The sequence below is a fragment of the Dendroctonus ponderosae genome, unplaced genomic scaffold (genome assembly GCF_020466585.1).
Source record: "Dendroctonus ponderosae isolate FM_Combo_2020 unplaced genomic scaffold, Dpon_F_20191213v2 Dpon_F_20191213_5, whole genome shotgun sequence".
In the NCBI taxonomy this organism is placed as follows: Eukaryota; Metazoa; Arthropoda; class Insecta; order Coleoptera; family Curculionidae; genus Dendroctonus; species Dendroctonus ponderosae.
In genome coordinates this window covers 3,996,096-4,017,812 of record NW_026018715.1, presented here as the reverse complement: position 1 = coordinate 4,017,812, position 21,717 = coordinate 3,996,096, and the positions used below count along the sequence as shown (strand labels likewise).

General features: G+C 33.7%; 1 protein-coding gene across 3 annotated transcripts in view; it reads left to right on the top strand.

Annotated features, from left to right (window-relative positions):
- LOC109546647 (dorsal-ventral patterning protein Sog) overlaps nucleotides 1–20,471 on the top strand; it is a gene marked incomplete at its 3' end in the record, with an annotated part of 100,471 nt that extends 80,000 nt beyond the window's left edge. For all 3 annotated transcript variants that reach the window (XM_048666394.1, XM_048666395.1, XM_048666396.1), the window contains 5 exon segments: nucleotides 15,130–15,195; nucleotides 17,280–18,581; nucleotides 18,643–18,875; nucleotides 19,685–20,013; nucleotides 20,078–20,471. In XM_048666394.1, coding sequence (XP_048522351.1) covers nucleotides 15,130–15,195; nucleotides 17,280–18,581; nucleotides 18,643–18,875; nucleotides 19,685–20,013; nucleotides 20,078–20,471 — 2,324 coding nt within the window.
- Nucleotides 20,472–21,717: the final 1,246 nt, after the last annotated feature.

Genomic DNA, 21,717 nt, shown 5'->3' with positions numbered 1-21,717 from the left:
TTTGTGTGATGTTGAACCAAAGATAGCAATATATATATGCGATTTAAAGCACTTTCCCAAGGCCAATAAATCAAGTTAGATTGAGTACACTATTTACTTAAATTGTGAAAAACTAGATTTATTGGGTTTTGCTCAGTTGTTCCTCATACCACGACACGCACCTACTAGTGCAAGTAAGCTGTTTTTCGTATTTCCTCTATCCGGATTTTACTGATTTTAAATAGTTGGATGCACAAAAACCTTGCAAAGAAAATTTGTATTAATATATTCGACACTGACAGAAATAAACGGTGTCGTACATATTAGTAGTTAATTAATAATATTTAGTTTACCTAATTTCACTTCAAATTTCAATCTTGTGCATGGATTCATAAATTCGAGTCAAAGTTAAATGGATTCAGTACAGTTAATTTCGCTATCTTCTCAGCAAACCAGGCTGTGTTTGTTATTAAGTTTTCGTCATAAATCCTGAACTTATTAAACTTGCAAACCTTCATCTCCAAACACTCGACGCCATATCTACAGCTGAGCGGGCAGTTATTCGAGGCCCAGACCTAAGTCTACATGCATAATTCGCAACCTCATCTCGCCAAGTTTACTATTATATCCTGTTTACATGCCCTGGAAATGTAGTAAACATTTTAACAGGGGAAACTGGGGAATAGCTGGACAATTTTTGCGGTGCATGAGTTTTGACCGTTGGGTATTCACTTGAGATCGCACTTCAAATCTGCAATTTCACGTGTTTTCTAAACAACATACTCTTCACTTAATTAGGTTTGTTATTGATTTTGATCACGCTTATTTAAACCGTTTCGTAGAGTGAAGATTAACAAATATTTCCTAGTAATTAACGTTTTTTTTTTATCAATGGGGAGAAGGTTATTGACATCAAAATAAACCAAGCCAGTGAATTAGGCGCGCAGAATACCTACATTGTTTAAAAATTGTAATACTGCACCTACATTTGATAACGGCTATTTTGTGTCTAAAAGTGATAAAGATAAGACTAGTTAAAGTGTTTTTATATATATTTTTGAATCAAAACCAAAGCAAATCGTTTGAAACTGGCATTTATTTGCCGATAATACAAACGTTGGTATTTTGTAGTTAACGATGCACGTGGCTACTTGAAACGTTTTGATACAGTTTTCTATTAAAACGCACTGGGTTTTTGGGTACTTCAAACTTGAATCAATCAGTCATCTTTCATAATGACTGTCTACGTGCGAATGAAACCAAAATTGAGTCTACTATCCCCTACTTTTGCCATTTATTTAGGTCGCTAGGCGCCATCAGGCATCTAATCTTCAACTACACACTCATGAATGGCCTTGCCTATTTATTGTATACTGTATACAGTATAGCGCTAACGTCAATAGGTTACTGAAGAATTAACTCTCAGAAGCGCAGAGCTTACAGTTAGATGCTAGAGGCATACAACTGAAAATGCAAGTTTTCTAGAGGATGATCAAAATACGAAGACTTTTTTTTATCGATTACAATGTATTTTTATGAACAATTTTATTCGAAAGCAGATCTGATCGCTTTTCACTAATGAATAACCAACGATTCACTTCTGGTGTGAGCTCATTGATCCGACCTTTCTACATTTCAAGTTCAAGTTTATAGAAGCACCTACACTCTTTGCCATTCATTTGTTTCTAGTTGGCTTTTGATTTTGTCTTAGTTTTTTTCACAAATGGCAAATGACAAAAGTTGACAAGAATAACTCGAAATAAGAGCGATGTATTGAGTCACTGCGAAAAGATACTATTTATCTCACTAACCCAAACTAACCCAAACCAACACAGTTTGTTGTTCAGATAAAAATACATATGTAACATTTTCACAAATAAATATATTTTATAATTTGTTATGTTCAGTCCATAAATTTACAATTTCTACATTAAAAATCTCTTTAAATTTTTAATCCTAAATGTTTCTTGTAGCAATTTTGTGTCTAAGGAATATAATCATTTTTGTGCTCCTGTACTGTTTTATACATGTTTATATTCAAATGTGAATTGATAAACTAAATACCAAAGGTACGCTTTATCCTTGTTCCTTATCACTAAAGATTGCAACTCTCATTTTGGTTCAGGTTTGGTTGGATTTGGACTTTCTCATTTTGTTCCAATGTTTTTCTTGCCCATATAGCAAAACCTGTCCCGCAAAGATTGTATTATTATTTTAAGTTTTAAAGCAATACTTGTGATGTTGAGATAATAGTTTTACCTCATATTTATTATTACATTGCTTTAAAGTCGCTTCATCTTAAAACTAAGGCTTTGCGTTAGAAATGAACAGACAAATGAATAAACATACTTAATTAAAAAGTAAATTAACGGACTAAAAGTGAAATTAGTGTGATTTAAAATGACCCGATCTAACACACGAAGAGCCGTAGCATGAAGACAAATGTGCAATTCGAGCAGAGCTTTAATTCCTCTTTCGAAATTATGATATGCGAGTACCACATTTTTTATAAATGTATTTTGCTATAAAAATTGATTGGTGCCACGATTGATACCACTGGACAAGAAAAATGGGTTTTTATCCAAAAAAAAAGAAATATTTTCTGCGTTAAGAATTTCAAAAATAATTAGTCTTGACTCACCAGTAAAATTGTTATTTTCACTTACATCGATATTGTTCTGGAGCGACAATAAGCACATTTGTTTTTCTGTTTCAGTCAAAGTAATGAGGTGTTGGCAGGCAAATATTAACTAAAAGTACCATTAAGCAGAAAATAAGCATCCGCCATTGATGCTTTTCAAAATCATTTTTCATTGTATCCGATTCTATGTGAATGTGTTTTGTACCGTTTTTACTTTTTCCATACAGATGCCATCTTTTCACGCTTTCTGCCTTCAGGCGACGGCGCATGCATTGTATAAATGAGAAAACCATTTTATGTTGACATCTAAAGACTTGTTAGCTTTTGTTTTTAAAACTTGAACCAGAAAGTTTTATATCCATAGTACTCCAAGTTAAAAAGGAATAACTTGAAAATATTCACGACGCGTCATTTGTATTTTTTAGTTGAAACGAGTATTGGAAAAGAGGTCTTCAAAGCATGGTTAAATGCATACAGTATAAACATCTTGACATTCGAAAAATAATTTTTTTAAACGCGGTCTTCAATATTTTTTAACGTTTTAATTAGCTATTACGTTGGTTATGCGAAATGGGTGCAACAGTCGACAGGGTGTAATTTTTCCTGAGCTTATGATCACTTTCACCCGTGCACTTTTTTGCGGGACGCCACTCGTAAAACATTTCAATTATGGAATTTTTTTATTTATTTGACAACTTGGCAGAACAAAAATTTGATGACAAATCTGATGTGCTTTGTTTTAAACAATTCATTTCTACCCGACTGTTTCATCCTTGATTATTCTTGCTATTATAGTGAAACACCATATTTTCATTTCATGTCATATTAAGAAATTTGATCGCAATTTTGACCATTATCCTGAATTTATCCGGTGTCTAGTTCGTTTTCTGTTTTTTGAAACGTTTGTTACCGAGCAAATAGCATAACAATAACAAAATTTAAGTTCTTAGACGCGTATTGGTATAAAAGCTCCATTCAGCGAGCAAGTTGATTATCGCCAACTAGACTCCAATCACCATTCAAACACCAATTGGTTGGTGTGGCATCTAATAGATATAGAATATCACGTTCATGTGGAAGTACATATTTAGAAACTATTAAAAGATCAAGTAGAAACCATACAGTATCGAAATCAGCAGTAGTGGAAGATGTTCTCAGTCGTAATAACCATGGAACACACATAATATTATTTTCCAAGAAGAAAAGTTTCTCAAGTTTTAGACAAAGCCGCAAAAGTATGTCACTTCCATGAAAACGTTAGAAGGACTGAAAATTTATTCCATGTAACAAACTGGAACGAAATCTGCCAAGATGTCTGATTCATTTATTTATGAAAGACTAGTAGTCGATTAATATTTGTTAGTTTACCTGAAATAAACTCAAACTTTAATTTTCGATGCAAAGTAATGAGATTTACGGGTAATATGTGCATATATTAATAGGATCTAGCATAGTCAATGAGTTTGCCGACAGGTTGCCTGTTTGATAAATGTATTTAAGAATGGCTGACTGGCGCCCGCAAGGTGAGACTGCATTCAGTCGTCTTCGTTTACACTGCTTTTATATACCCATGTAAAATGAACAAAGCGAATTTGTGTTTTATTGCTCTGCTTGTTTATAGTTAATTTGGAATTCTTCACACACAAGGGAATTGTTAAAATTATTTTACTGGGTAACCTTAAGTCCAGCTCTAGATATAATTTTTGGCTCATAAATATTGTTTCAAAGCAACTTATCTACCTAGACATAATGATCCCTCTTAACTTGATATTAAATCCGGCAGTTGATTGTTTCGGTTTACAGATAAAGTGATAGAGGTATTCCGCGAATAGCTACACAAGGTTCTTACAATTTATATTCGAAGTTTATTGTCGGATTTGAAATAGTTTTTAGGCTTTTATCACTAATCCCTACATGTATTTCCATGAAATCAAATATGTCACTATCAGTTTTCGACGCAGTTTGTTTTTTCTTCGTCCCAATTTTCCATTTCGGTTAATTTCTGGTAATACTTAATAGGAAATTAACGGATTGATCTAGTAATTAATGCCCCATTTACTTGAATATTTGTTACACGGATAGAAATGAATGTTATTAGGCCAAGTACAAGCTCCTAACGTTCTCCTGGTGTTGTTTTCTACTATGTGATCTAATGAAAATGTACATGTGATTTGTGTGTGATAAATATGAGCCAGTTCTCATGTATGGTTTTTCCAGTTTTGCGGATTTTTCCAAAGAAATCGTGCGAAACAATACATTTTTGCCAAGTGCTATCTACGAGTCTACTGACCTCTGGATTCTCAATATTAACTCGCACTAAACGTAGAAACGCTACATTGACTATATTTTCCGACTGAAATGTGACTGAATTTAACAGAAAATTTCGGTTTGAAAGACTCAGCACAAGCACATTTTGTGCATACTGGTAAATTCAAATAATTTAGGAGCCATATCTAACAACTGTCAACTTCTCTCAACTAACATATGAAAATTTGTGTTTCAAACTGTTATTGAAACTACTTAAATATATGAAAACTCCGCAGTAGTAAAATCATTTAATGAGGGAATCGTATAATCTATAGATGGAAGTCACTTGCAATCTTTCATAGCCTATAAATGTCGGCTACCGCTATTAATGTTTAGTCTGATACCAATGTTCTGCTCACGATACTTTGGAAACTTTAAACTCTCCCAACTTGCTCATTGCGGGAAACACAAAGTCATTACTAACTAAGAAAAAATTAGTAAGGAAAAAATAAAGAAATAGTTATTGAGAATTTTCCAAATTGCACTTTGCTATTCGTCAACTGAGACTCAATTATCACGATCAATTTTGATGATAATGAACACCAATGATCTATTTTAACAGCTATTAATACTGATTCGTGAAATGACACGTGAAACCAGTTAAACTTCGTAAATAATTGTGCCAGCATGAAGGCTCTTTTTATTATTATTAAAAAAGAACTAAATGCATTCCTTTCCTATGTACCATATTCTGCATACACTGAGATATTTGCAGACAGGCGTGTCTGTGTCTGCCGGTCGCAAAAAGACAACGACCAGAAATTGCATCTATAAATACCGGCGCTAGGCCAGACCACACCGACGAATTTCTAGCGAAGAGAATGACCTTTTCCTATGCCTGGCTACATATGAGAGCAACATTGGATTTTACAACTTTACCTAGTAAAAATAACATCGAAATTATATTTTTTATGTCAATTTTATACATATAAAACTTGTTTTCGTGTTTTGCTTTATTGGCTATCTATATCTACTTTACTCATAATTTTAACTTCTTGCAATAATTGACAAACAATTTCATTTTACGTGATATATTATCTTTTTCCTTGAATTTATTTGTTTAATCATGCACATTTTAAGGTCGTATAATAAGTCTGGCTTCCTAACTTTTCAACAACTTTACTTCTAGGAGGTTGCTTAATTCAGTCAGATCTTCTTGGTTTGTTACTACTTTTTTGCGTATGGACATACGAGATGTTTGATGTTTATATACTTCATTTTACTTTCAACTTACTTCAAATTACTTCAAACTGATCTTACTTTCATTCTAGACTTATTAGGTAATTATTCTCAGTGGAAATTACCTTGCCTGTTGAACGACTGGTCATTCTATTTAGCATATTCCTTTAGTGTCCTCGATATTAAGTGTTGAGTTAAGTTGAAACAAGCATGCCAATCTCAGATGTAGAGTAAAGCCAGCAGCATCTGCAAGTTTTCTATATATAGTTTATGGTAACCTTACATTTGGGGTTAGTTTTTAAGTTGTTATTCTCAAAACTTTAAATCTATCTGAATGACATAAATGCGATACGCTTACCATCTTGGAAGGGAAGCGACCCTAAATTTGTTAAATCTACATGGTAAAAGCGCGGAGCCGGTGTGTTTGTTACAAGCAAATTTATTTGTATGAAAAAGCAACATTGATAGAGGGAAGTGAAAGTTGCCGCAATTCAATTTCTGAATGCTGAAGACTAAAATCTGAAGACGCACTCCAATCAAGTAATAGTTGAAATGGGGTTTTTATATTTTTTGCACCTTTTTGTCCGATCCTTTTGTCGCGCAATGCAATGCCATTAAATATTCATATTAATAGTGAAATTAAGGCTGTAAAACCGATGTTATGCATTAGTGGTAGTAAATTATGGGTTCAGATAGCTCGAGAAATGAGGGAAAGCATCACGCTGCAAATACTAGAGTATTTAAATAATTGCTTTGATTGCTCAATTGAAAGTTACATTTTGAAACACTGACTTCTTTCCCATAGTTAGAGGAGCGATTTTAGTTAATTGCTTCTTTTACCCTTTTTTCTAATTTGTGAATTATGTGCGAATCAAAAGCATTGTTTTTAGGCAATCGACACATTTTCCCGTATTTATTAATTTGTTTGCATAAAACCACTGTTCTTTTTGCCTAAAAAATCTGATCATTTACATTCCTGGGCTGCATTACGGTGCCCGTGACCGGCGTGAACTAATGTGTTTATAAAAATTGGAATATTTATGCCAAATTTGGAATATTTTTTAAATTGTCCAGCAAAGTAAATAAGTTATTAGTGGTATTTAGTTCAAGAATAAGACGGGCAATCAAAAACATGGACTTCAGTAAAGAGGCAAATTGAGCAAGTTTCTGAAAAATGTAATTAAGAAACACGCATTTTTTCCAAAGACTCGTTGATTTTCAATATCAACACCTCATTTAAATTGGGAATGTTTTTGCTTCATTAATTATTTTAAATCCCATAAAATAAAGTGTAGACATTTTAATGAATGATATGACCTGGACTTTTTTCTTTGGAAGTTTTTTTTGATAAATTGAGACGGCGCATTTGAAGATTCTATATAATCTGGAGAGTCTCCACACAGACTAAGCATGAACCGCTGATTAAACATAATTCTACTTTTCATATTTTACATTTTATGTTCATTTAAATTAATTTAGTATTTAATGATATTATTAATTTGGGTTTTAAAAATAAAAAATAGGTCTTAATTTGGAAATTTGAATTTTTGGAGATTTACACATGCAATTATCAAATCGATTTTATTCATTGCCTGAAATCGTTTGCGTTAGCCTCTAATAGGAATCATTCAACATTAATACATATAGGAGGTTTTAGTTCAAGTTTTAAGGTTGGATTCTAAGGGTGGATTTCACGTTTTGAAACTACCCAGGTATGATTTAGAATCAATTGAAATGGAATTATTAACGTTCTTACGAATAACTAATGTCTTCAAACTGCATACATAACAGGAAGGCATATGCGAGAAAATGGATTTCGTAAAGGAAATCCGTTTCAGAATTCAGTTTCCAACTTGAACGGAATCTGCATAATTAGAACGCAACAAAGTTCTTATTCCTCTTTCAATGAGATGTTCTTTGAATCAGATTATTTTTTGGCATCAAAGATGATTTGATTCCAAGAGTAATCTTTGATGTAATTTCACCAAATGATGTGGTGTAAACTTGATATATACCTACGAAAAATCCGAAGTCCTTTTGCTCTGTTTATGTGCAAAGATAAGACAGTCTATGTCTTCTGAAGGAATGGCAGTTCCCGATTTTTAATCATAACATTCTACTTAGAATATAATCAGCGATAGGTGCGTAATGTAATCCGACAATGACGGACTTCGATCAGATAAACGTTTCTTAATAAAAGGCGTAGCTACTCAATCGAGAAAAGTACATTACAATACAATGCGTTTATTTGGAGCACAATGGTGGTATAATTCTCGGCCAGACGTCGTACTTACTATAGATGTCATCGCCTTTTGCACCCCACGCGCGATGCTCTTTTTTCCCTCCACGGAATGTGCATTGATTACTGATAAATTCCTGACTGCAGACAACAAGAATCAATTACCAGAGGCTTCATACTCATTTAATGAGATTTGGTTCATGGGGCATCATTTGTCACAACTGTTTTTATGTGCGTCAAATCGATAGCTGAGTATTGCAATTGGATAGTTTTCTCGTTCCTGTTGGATTCGTCTTATTTTCAATGATATTATCATTGTAATTTTGATTTTGCCTTCATGCATGCTGGTTTCATGATGAATGATGCGAATGTTAAGCACTCGCTAATCCATTTGCTTATGTGTGAAATCGTTAATTGCCGGAAGGAGTTTATTGCATGGCTGTTGTTTGTCCATTATACAGTCAGCTTTACATACATACAGTCAGCTTTACATACATACAGTCAGCTTTATACATTGTGTTGCTGTTGCGATTGTAAGATTTATTTGAGTGTACAAATGGCCATGGGCGAAGCACAACAGTTACCAGAACGCAAGCAACATTTTTTCCCGTTCCAACTCTCAGCAACAAGATACTTTCAACGATAAAAATTATTGAAAAAAATTACTTCGGTTTTCAGTGGGTTAAGATCGATTCACTTTTAGCTCCACCTCAATTAGCATTGCACTCTCAAATTTCACAAACAAAATTTTCTATTTATTAGTGAGGACTAGAGAGATGTATACGCCGTTGCCCAGTCAATACTCATATTATGGTGTTATATGCAATGAAAAGTTGTAAAGTAACTGAACGATGTAAAAAATTTCAAAATTCAATTTTGAGATGTATTAATCTCAGGCACCCTTAGTACCAGTTAAGAAACTATTACCTCACCTGATATTAACACTCCCGAAAGCAAAACTCCGAAAAGCATTCAGGTTTGTTGATGTTGCTCGTGTATTTATTTATGTCGAATGAACTTTTAAAAATTTTGATGAAATGAAAACAATCAACAATTTTTCAATAATCAACAAGTTAAAATATATTCGTTTTAAATTTAAAAACGCGCAAGTACATTTTTCTAAAACTTACTATTTATATTTTATTTATATTTAAAAAAATTATGTTTCCAATTCAACGATGTTATCTTTCATCATAAATCATTTTTGTTTATCGTCATTTTCTTGCTAAAAATGAATGTCGACATAGAGTGGATAGATGAAAATTTTACGTAGAATTCATCAGTAGAACATGGCACGTGTGTTCTCAGTTGAAAATTTCTAAATAATTTTTGTAGCTTTTTAACGCGACTTTGCCCTATCAACAGGAAATTTCCTATAGCCCCACCCTATATTTGCACTCATACGCACTTTATTGAAAATATCGGCGAAATTAAAAAGTTTTTGTCAACTATCTGAGGAAGGCAGGCACTCGAAACTTGCCTATCAGTTATTCCCATTTTTCCGCCAAAGAAAGAACGTTGTAGGTTTTTCAAAATATTATAATTAAAATAAAAATTCTGTGTAAAAATGAGATACTACAATATAGATTGTTGCCAGCTTTTTAACGCCACTTTTGCTCAGTCAGCAGCAAATTTCGATTTAATTCCAACTTCACGATTTCTCTAATAATTTAAAAGACAGTATGACACGGAATTTAAAGCAAATATTACCACACATGAAAGCGATAGGAAAATTTCACACCTTTTTAACGGAAATTTGTGTGTCCGAATGTTACCACATTTGTATCGTAATATAATAGACGATTTAATTTCTAAATATTCGCGCCTGAACACAATAGGCGTTCGGAAATTTATCTGAACGAACAATTTCTCAATTTTGCTGTTAACTTTTAATCGTATGTTTCTTACGACACTACACAATACGTACACTGTACTTAAAAATGTAAAAAAACGTTCAATAATATAGCTGAAATTTTTTTCTTTTTTTGTGTGCAATTTTAGTGTGATATGTCTAGTATATATATAGTAATATCAAGTGTATGGAAGATTCGAAGATAAATCTACTCAACTTTCTCAAGAATCCTGACAAATATTATTTATCCAATATTGCGCGAATTCGCTAAATATCTATTTGTTGCAACGTTGATGTATCGAAAACGTATTGGCACGTAGAACGTATCATTGGAAGAATATTTTCTTTCGTGAAAGGTCAACATAGAAAAGCAATTTAATGTGAATAGCAGATATAATGCGACAAGCCACTTTTAGAATCCCCAAAATGTATCCAACTCTTCTTTGATAAAAAATTTCGGACGACAATATTTCAGACTTGGCCCTGAATAGAGATCAAAGAGTTACTCTTGATAACAAGTTTTACGTTAATAACAATCTTTATGTACTCGCACTCTTTTAAGCAGTTTGATTCAAAGGGTTACATTGTCTGGACATGGTGGAGCTGTTTAATAAAGTACACCCTAGTTTATAATATTTTGAAATATCCAAATCGTCTACTGGCAAGCAGTTACTAAAATAAAAATAAATAATTTTTCAGTACGAATTATTTTGTCAAATATTTGTAATAGTGTAATGAAGACCATGCCCTTGGCGAGACATACGTATATTGCAAATTGTAATTTCACGCCGAGCTTAAGATTCCATTAATTTCGATCAAAAGTTTGGCGCAAGTGGCGAAAAAACTGAAAAATTGTCAAGTCGCGCAATTTATGCGTATAATAAGACATCAGAAAATATTTATAGAAGCATTAATTATTCACTAATTTTGTTGACGGGGTCACTTTACCGACGTCGGCGACAACCTTTAAAAAAGTGTGTTCTGGTTTTTGTTTCGCTTGTTATGCAACTTTAGGCGCCACGATAGTTGTAATATAGAAGGAAGTCAGCCAATGTTTTTTTACTACTTGAATTTCAATTAGCCCATTTTATTCGAGTAGGAATACATAAACTAACCGTTTTTGCAACGTATGTTTCCCAATGTTGGTCATAGATAGATATTAGAGAAGCGTATATTTTTTCGTTGCTATTGTCAACAGGTTTATACGTTTAGATATATATGTTTTAGCATAAAATTACCTAGTAAAATAAAGTATTAAAATTACACTAATATGTATAGTCAGTAATCCTTTAAGAACGATATGAAAGTCGCCAAGTTGTCAAGGAAGGAAAACGAAAGTATTCGGTCACATGGAAAAATGTTCCAAAAATATGTGCAAATTTCTCATTTTTTCGCGACATCAAAATAATACTTTTGTTAAACCTGATGATACCAATTGCTATTTCGATTAAAATCGCCAATACTTTTGGTATAAATAATATTTTTGGTGTCAACTAAACAATAAGTAGAAACCAAATATACTTTAAAATTAGTAGGTAAACTTACTTACTTAAAGTATATTGCATTTTTGTTAGTTTGAAAGAGACGGAAAAAAATTAAAGCACTAATTCTAAATTTGTGGAACACATGTGAAAGCTTTGGATTTCGATTTACCTTGGAATGGCGCAGAAAAAAAAGATCTAGCAATTTCGACGTTCAAGTGAACATATTCACACATAAATCATTCATAGTTTCAAGGATTAATCTAGAGAAGTAGCCAGCTTTCAATTGTATAAATCCAGATGAGGTAATCAATCACATTTTAAAGATTGTTCTGATGTTCTTCAATACGTAATTTTTTCATTCCTATTTTTTATTGCAGAATGCATTAAAAATAGATTTGACTAGCTAACTAACAAGTGGCAGTAACAAGCTCAGAAATAAAAAAATATGTTAGCAAAATCTTATATGTAGTATCTATATATAGAGAAAAAAATATTCATAACCAACAGTCCAACAGTCAACTTAATTCTTGGTTGTTGTTGCAGGTTTAAAGCACTTTAAAATAGTCCGAAATGGAAGTAAGTTTAAGGAAGTTAAATCTAGTACTCACATTCCGAATGATGAAAGCCAAAGATTTATCGACAACATATTTGCGGTAAAAGATTTGGAACAGAAAGAACTTTACATAATACCAAAGCCATTCCCAATTGTAACTGAGTAGTTGCTGCTTTATCCAATATAACGATACTGAAGCCGAAGAGCGGATTTTAGCAATAGTGGTTGAAGAAACAAAAAATTGCTCTAACAAAATGAAGGAGGCCACGTATCAAATTCTTTTGAAATAATCTTATGCAGTCATATATTCCTTCAGTGGATGATCATTCTGCCCTGAAACGCGCACATACATTTTTCCTATTTTTAATTGATAAAAGTAAATATATGACCAACATTCAAACTACCTACTAAATTTACAAAGTTTTAATTTTTTGTGTTTTTATTAGTAGAATTTTAGAAGCATGTTAGTTTCTTCAAAATAAAACTGCTTGAATAGAAAGCAAATTATCCAGATATGTAGACGGGCGTAAATCTGCCGTTTAATATTCCTCAGATCATGCCCACGGTTCATTTAGATAAAAAGGATTTTTATGGCGCTGAACGCACGTTCGGGCTTATCCTAATAAATGGCCACCATTTCTGTTCGATTGCATAAAAATTAACTGTTATCTAAAAAGGAAATGTATCAGAACCGACTTAAGCTAAGGTGGATTACTAAGTAAGTAAGTATACTAAGTAAGAATTTGTGCTTAAAATCAGGCTTTCTGCTAGACAGTTACGGTATTAGCAAAATGCATTTCTTAAATCGAATGATACTCAGCTAGATCTGGTAGTTTGATTGAAATAATGAAAAAAGAATAAAAAGGACAGTTAAAACATATAGTAAAATTTATGGCCCAAAGCACTCTATTTATCCTCATTTTTCTTCTTTAGAGCGATTTATTTTTTAACACATTTCCGTGAAATCTGCAAGTAGGTAGTTCATTCCATCCATAACGTCATAAAGTCATAACTAAGGCTTATTCAGACAAAATTGAACAGCGCATCCAAAGTTAAGATTGTTCACAAAATCCGCCTCTGTTGTTCCGGCCCTCGCGTTTCCCTATATGCATTGCATTAGTAATTCGCTTTCCTATTCAAAACTTTCCATTTGGTCTTATACGGGTGAACGACGTAAAACTATTCTGACCGCCCCCGTGCCATTATCTTTATTATTAATATAGTGCTCGTTTAATTTTCCATTGATTATCGAACCTGTCTAGGACCGAAGATATTAATCTTGAAGATCCTGTGGGTCGTTCCCCAAACTTGATTTATATCTACGCATACATTTATTTATAGATTTTTTGCTTATTGTATACATATGTGTTTATATCTGGTATAATTCCTATATCAATGCATGTTTTACTATGCCGCCCACTTTTTGTTTAACTTTTCTGATGGTTTTCGAGACGCCTGACTACGCCGATATGCATAACACATTACGTTTCGCTTTTCATCAACGTTAAAATCAACGTTTCATTTTTTTCTGGTATTTTGCCTTTTGTTAAGAGATAAACATGTTTTCTTATCGCATAAAAGCTTATAGTAAACTTGTGTCTGTGATTCACTCTAAATTATCTAGTCGGGCCTTCATTGTTCGTTATTTGATTTTATCTATTCGTACATGCCAAATAAGATGGTTGGAATTATCATTTAAAAGCCGAAGATATGCACTTAATAAGCGTCTAGACACTGTACCTAGACCTTAATAAGCCAAGATTAATGATCAGTTTTCACCTAATACCAACTAATGAAAATATAATGAATAATTGGGTTTAAAATAAGGACATCGCTTACATGATTATCAAATTTAAACGCAACGTTAACCAACAGAGCATTATAAACGTGTGATGTGTGTGAAGAAAGAGATAAATTTGTTAGCATTTTTACTTATCTTATATTCTTTATTATATTATTCTCTATCTTTATTATATTATCATTTTTACTTTTAGTTATCTTGACCGTGAAGTAGTAAGCTGATTAAATAACAATTCTAACCTTCAGATGTTCTTGCAAACGTTTACTAAACAAAAACAGGACGCTGAACATGCCCATTTCTTTAATAATGTTTTCTTTTCATTTTAAAGTGACATATATCACAAACGATGGAATTATCATAAAGCACAAGCGAAACTCAAAGTAGACGGAGATAAAATATCATACAAAAGTTCAAAAATATAAGAAAAAAAATTTAACAATAAGCGAAAAAACTATAAAAAAGTAAACACATTTTAATTGGGCCACTGTACAAGTTTTGATAAGAAGGAAAAAAACATGGCAGTCTCAATCGTCAGATATAAGTACTTTGGAATTTTTGTATGTACGAGTATGCAAAGCTGACTGAATTGTAATTTTACTCCTTTGCTTTTATAGTCATCCTTAGATATATTTTATTTTATTGAAGTGTAGAAAAAATGTTGTTTTTTAACGAAAAACTCATGGTTTAAGCAGATACAAGAAGAAGGTACAATAGACATTCGGTTTTTCCTAGAGCGCCAGTAAAGTAGACGCACATCTCCCATTTAAAAACCTTTCTTGCGTGTCTTATAGGTTTTAAAAAATAGGTTTTAAAAAATATGTCTGATTAATGTAGGGAACAAATATGAGAGCGTTCAAGTTCAATATGCACATGACTAAAACAACAACAAAAAAGTTTAATGTGTGGAGCAATTGCGAAATAAAAAAAACCTTTAAAAAAGTATCTATTTCAAAAGAATGACCGACTAGAACATTTGCATTACAAATAGTTGTCTGTATGACCATCATCGATCGGTTCTATTGAACGGTTAATTACTATTAAAGACGCCCACCTTCATTAAGTTCACCCACTAACATTTTTTTCTTTAATTTCAGGTCCCGATGCTAGTCAAGACGTCGTCCCACAACCCATTGTCGAATTAGACGAGAAGAGCGGCAAACGTTAGTACAACTTTTTTTTGTTAAGTCCTTTTCTGTTTATTATGCAAATTTTAAGCTTTCTATGGTGGTCGGTAATGTTCGCAAATTGTTAAGCGGATATGTTTCTGAGAAGTTTGAATTTGTTCTGGCACTGAAACCATCTCAATAAATAAAATTAATCATTCACTTCACGTACTAGAATAATTAAAATAAAGTCTGTATAAAATTTATGTTAGTTATTTTTATCCTGGTACAAATGTAAATCAACTAGATGTTTAAGTGAATGAAGGTGATGCAAACACAATTTTATAAACGAGTTACAATTGCATCTTTTAAGATCGACTCAACATCAACTAATCTAACATCAACCAGAACGTAAATATTCCAAACAAGACATTATCATCTAATGAAATTTAACTTCACATTTTTCAATATTAAAGCCCTAAGGGCAGAGTTCAAGACTGGAAGGATTAAAATCACACGGTTTAGATACGTGATTGACACAGTAATGAAGCAGAGGAATAACCGGGACAGACAAAATGTATAGCAAAAATATTTGAGCTGCTTTCGTTGAATGTTGAGGCCGGAATAAAAATGATAAATTAAATATAATGAATATGTGTGAATTCCATGCAACATCAACTCAACCGTTTCGGAGGAAGTTGCATTTAAATTGTGCACGGCAAATTCATCAAATACGTTTTACATATTGGTTCATTCTCTGTCTGAATTGTCTCGATCTGAAACTGTCCAAACTTTCAGAAATTACATTTTGTGGAAACTGCTGTGCTCTGGATGCCTGTTCCTTTTCAAAGGAAGGATTTATGGAAATTTTTCCGATTATGGAAGTGTTACGTCTGAGTGATATGACTCTTTTTTATAATCATTTACTGACCAGATACTAAATGGATAAACCTCGAAATCGAAGCAATTTTGCAATATTCACTTATAAAAGCGCCGGTATTGAACTTCTCTGTATAAAACGTACAACTATAAATATCCAGAAGACAAGACGAGTTCATTAACGCAGTTGGCACCAGAAATGTGTATGCATATTTAATCGATTGTAAAAAGGCTTTGCACCGAGTGCAACGGGATAGAAAATATTGAGAATCTATTTTCTCGTTTATTTCATCAAATCATTTAGCAAACCAACAAATTTACACAATAAAAATGAGAGCAAAAATTTGTAGCAAAGCAGAAACGGACTTCTTGTCGGAATCGGTTTAGAAAAAATGGAAATAATCAATAATATTTCCCAATCTTATGGTAAATCCTCTTATAATCCCCGAGTTTTAATTAGAAAATTATATTTATAATTTCCGCGGTTTTCATATTCTTTTGCAAATATTTCTTTGCATATATTGCATAATTAACGTTCAGATCTATAATTTTAGTAGTTAGCTCTCTTTGCGCTACAATTATCTTAGATTTATCTAAGAAAAAAGAGTTTTGATACCCATCTAACGCAACGATATCAGCATAATGGCTTGTTTTGCTCTATTTTACAGGGTCCCTAAAATCAGGTGACCAGACAGAAAAGAAAAATTAATAAATCGTCCGCTAATTCACAGTATTCAGACACTCTAATAGATGCCGTCGCGTATGATCAAAATCTCACTAAATTCCTTAAAAAGCAAGTTTGCATTGATTTAATAGAAGAAAGATAGACAGAAATTGGTAAATTAAATATAAAAATCTTATGATTCTGATCATGCTGAAGTGATAAGAAAGAGCGATAGACCTAAGTAACTGTTGAAAGGCTGTGGTTTCCAATACATGTAGATTTTTGGGCTAAAGCAAATTAAACATGTTAAAATAAGTGTTTTGAGAAATGCCACATTTGAAGAGAACAACAATTTTGAAATTAATTCGAACTTTTACACCCTGTAGAAAAATGGATGCCTATTTTACACGGGGCACTACAAAAGTCTTTCAATTATTAAATCTTATGCCTGTTATACTTCACGCTTCCACTATTACAACAAGCTCTTCCTAAAAAAATCGCCGAAAATAAGTCAACCGATTCCTTGGTATGTGATTTTTCATTAACTTCAACCTTTCCTTTCATTTTAATACTTTGTATGTTTTTCTGATTTTTACAGATTTTGCTGCTTTACTAACTGGACGTTCAGCTCTAGCTATCAAAAACGAGTTTTCCAAACCCATCAGTCCTATGAACAAGAACAATGTAGTCGCCACTGGAAGGTTTTCCGTTCACAGAAGAAACCTTTACTACTCATTTTACATTTCTGAGAATGCAGCCCGACCGCAATCACTTCAGTTCCTTGACCAGCAAGGCAACATTTTGGAGGAGTTCACACTTTCCCACACGGGAGGATTTGTAAACAGCCTCTATCAAAATGCCTCCCGGAAAGTTTGTGGAGTGTGGAGGCGATTGGCCAAAGACTACAGGAAATTGTTAAAGCAGGAGAAAATGTTCGCAGTGTTGGTGTGGGGTGTGAAGGATCAAGCGGAATTTACTCTGAGTGGACAGATTTTGAAGAATGGGGCTCTACCAACGGAGTTGCTCAGTGCTCTTCTCGAGCCTGCTCCGGGATCAGACTCACTTTCAATGACTGGGGCTGGCGGCACTGCCATTGTCTCCATTTCAACTTCAGTTACACCTTCTATAAATGTGGCGATTATCTTTAATGGACTGTTTATGCCGGCAGAAGTAGCGAATATCCCAATAAACATTACATTGTCTATGGACGAGAGGAAGCAAATAGTTCTCCAGGAGACTGTTCAAGTTTCAAAGCCTGCCACTGATATAAACGTTGTGAATGTGAGCTCATCAATTACACAAGCTCACTTGCGCTATTTGACCAGAGGACGAATTATTATAAGTGTTACTTCTGTATCGAAACCCGATGCCCTGAAACTAAGTGGCAACGTTATCACTAAAGCTTCTTGTGAAATGTTCCAAACAACCCTGTCCTCTGCAGCAAATACTCCAAATCCTGATGGGGTGTCCGGAATGGCATGGCTCTACTTGAATAATGTTGGATCATTGATCTACAACATCCAAATCGATAAATTGCCTCCGAAAGAAAATCCCCCTATTATCACACTGATCGACACGAGCTCCAAAAAGAAAACTGAGCTGGAAGATTTGACTCCTTATTTTCACGGAGATGGCTGGGCTAATGGTACGTTGGACAAGCTCACCCCTCGAGTTCTAGAGCCGTTGTATTCTGGAGATTTGGCAATAAACGTAGCCACTACAAGTGATAACAGCTTGATCAAAGGAAAACTCATTTCTAAGCCGGTTGATGAGGCACGAGACGCAGCAGCTCCAGTTTTACTCAAGAGAGAATACACCAACTTATCAACTGGTACTGTAGGCTTAGCATGGATTTCTGTGGACAATGATTGTCACTTACACTACGATATATCCATGACAGGTAAGTGAAGGATTCGAAACTTGCTTTAAAGGTTTTTATTGAATGGTTTGTTTGTTGGTAGGCATTGGTCAAGGTCGTAAAATGGAACTCTGGCTGGAACTTTACCCAATGATTGCTCCTGGCGCTCCGTATATAAATAAACAATTGGATGCGTTTGAAGGCAATTCCGTAGAAGGATCTCCAGTGGAAGTGCTAACCGATGACGAGTTAAACAGACTGGAAAATGGTGTTAGTTTTTTGAAGGTTAAGGATGAACGGTCCAAGATGGCTCTTCTGATCGCGACAGTAACCAAAGTAAGTCGAAGTTTGACAATGGTTTCCTGGTTTAATAATCAATTACGGGGTGTTTGGTATATATTTGATAAGCTAAAGTAAACGTAGCAATCATGTAACCAGCAAGAATTTTTTTAATAAATTTCAATGTATTTTTATTGAGAACGAAGTATGTTAAAAGGATTTATACTGTACTGTAAATTTTCTTAAACCTGATTTGCATATGTAAACATCGAATCTAGAGCGTGTTTCATACTGTTAAGCATATATTTGGTAAAACAGTGTTTTCAAATGGGATTTTTATAATAAACTTTGTTGAATCACGTCTTCCTTGTGGAAAAAATAAATCTTCAGTATTATTTCCCCCAAGATTAAGCATTAACCATACAAAATTGACGAAAATACCTCACCAGCATTCAAAAAATTTGCATTTAAAACACCGACACTCTGAAATCAAATATGAATTTCCGGATACTATATTTATGTAACATTTATGGTGAAAACGTGTTAAATTAGATGCAAATCATTCAGATAGAAGACAAACGTAAACCGGTTTAACCACAAAACAATATAAAATAATCAACTTAGTATCTTTTTTAATTACATCCCATGCTGGTGCTTATGGGCACTTAAAATAAGAAAGATCCACATAGTTCATGTTTGAGAACGAACGAAAAAGCGAGTGGATGAGATTGAGACTATTTCTGATGAACAATCTATCTCGCTTTGAGACCTTTCTATCAATATATACCAAACACTATGACATTGACATCTACTCTAAAAGGATGGAAAATTCGTTCACTTTTTTACTTAATTGATGTGTATTTTAGGTTTCCATTCCGCCGCCTTGCAGGCCGTACTCATCTCCAGACTTTTCCCTTATCAGTCAGCACGATATCATCCCTATCATTTCCACCGGCGAATGTTTCTTCGAAGAAAAGTTCTATAAGAATGAAGAAATTTGGGTTTCCGCGAAGAATCCTTGCCAAATGTGCTATTGCCAGGACGGTTCCGCCAAATGTGATTTTATGACTTGTCCAGCCAGCAATTGTACTGAAGGCAAGCAAATAACGATAACAGGAGAATGTTGTCCGTTGTGTGTAAACAACTCTATCCCTGTGAGGGAGTACAATGGCCAGAAATGTACTCTTAGCGGAAAGTAAGTAGTCTCTTGCATTCTTCTAATCATTTAAAGAATTCTAATTATCCTTCGTCTTTCGCAGATCATACTTGCCAGGTACCAGATTCCACCCGTTCCTAATTCCCTTCGGTTTCGATAAGTGCACCGAATGCTACTGCGATCCGGATTCGTATCAAATCAGGTGTAGCCGATTGAACGACAATGAAAAGCACTGCTGTCCGAATTGCAACAAGAAGACATTCGATATCAACGATCCGCTTTCCGACGATTTTGTGTCCAGAGAAGTTTCAGATTATTCTGTCAAGGACCATGGCAGCGAGTACCAGAAGAAGAAGGAAAATATTGCAGCGAAAATTTTGGAGGAGGGCGGTTGCAAAAACCCAAGCAATCCAAAGAAACCATTTGCTAATGGGGCCGAATACCATCCCTACATTGACTCTCTGGGAGAGTACAAGTGCGTTACCTGTAAATGTCAGGTAAATATTCCAGATTTTTCAGTTACTATATAGTTTTCCTTGTTGAATAATTAGCTGCAATTGTTCTAAACTTCTGATATCGTTATTATATTAAAAACATTATCGGATGTTAAAAATTACCGATAATTTGTCTTGTTAGTCTCGATTCGGAGGTTTGAGGCAGGCTTAAACTCTAAAGGATTTTAAGGGGGTTAACTTGAAATTTGCGATAATAAAAAAAATTCTCTTTACTGATTTATACTATCAGATATTACCGGGGCCGAATTATCTACGGGAAAAGTGTATAAAAATATGAGTTTCTATTTGAAGAAACTACAATTATATATCTGTTTTAAAAAATACAGAGACAGAAGTTTGGTGAGAACGATCTGAGCAATACAGCATTTTGCTAATTTGTTGAATTGTGCTATTGAAAACCGGAAATATACAACCATGTCAAATATGCATACAATTCTTTGAAGATACTCTATCTAAATGGTTCAAATAAGCACGAAGCCCATGGTGTGTACACCAGAAGAAAATTTGTCCTTCTGAAAATGTGAATGTTGTTGACGAAAGTGAACAACGAGCATGAAATGAACCACCAGCACTTGCATTAAACATTAGAAACCAAGGTTTGATGATAAAATCGATAAAAAGATAGTGAATTATTAAGGAATATCAATATATCGGGGTGTCAGACAATAGCTTGAAGAGGTGCTGCACCTGCACCGCTCTATCGATTTATTCACCGGAAAATTTTCCTAGAAAATCATGCTGTGACACCAAATCCAAACTTTCGTATAAGCAATGAAACTTGATGTTGTGAAGGGAGTTTAGTAAAGAAAGTTCAGAAGAACAGTTCTGCGATTAATTGTGTGGCTTTCGAATAAAAGTCGTGTAATGAGAGTATGGATTAAAAAACGGTGTAGATAACAAACAAAGTCTGAGCCCTTTTGAAAGACCCTTTCCCTTTAAAGTRCARAAACACTAGTTTGACCTGTAAAATTATATCTTTTATATTTGTTTTATAGTTTWACTTGTAATGTTTGCTTGTTTCCAAATAAAGCGACATATATTAACGTAATGTTAATGAGAGTAGCTCCATTTTTTGTCCACGTTCTAATTTCCTTTCTGCGTATATYTCAGTTTTTTGCAAGAATCATTTTGTACTATACACCTTTTGAGGAGCGATTGGCGAGATCCTTGGAGAGTTTAAAAATACACCTCTTAAAAGCGAACTCTTCAATAAAGACTCAAACTTGAT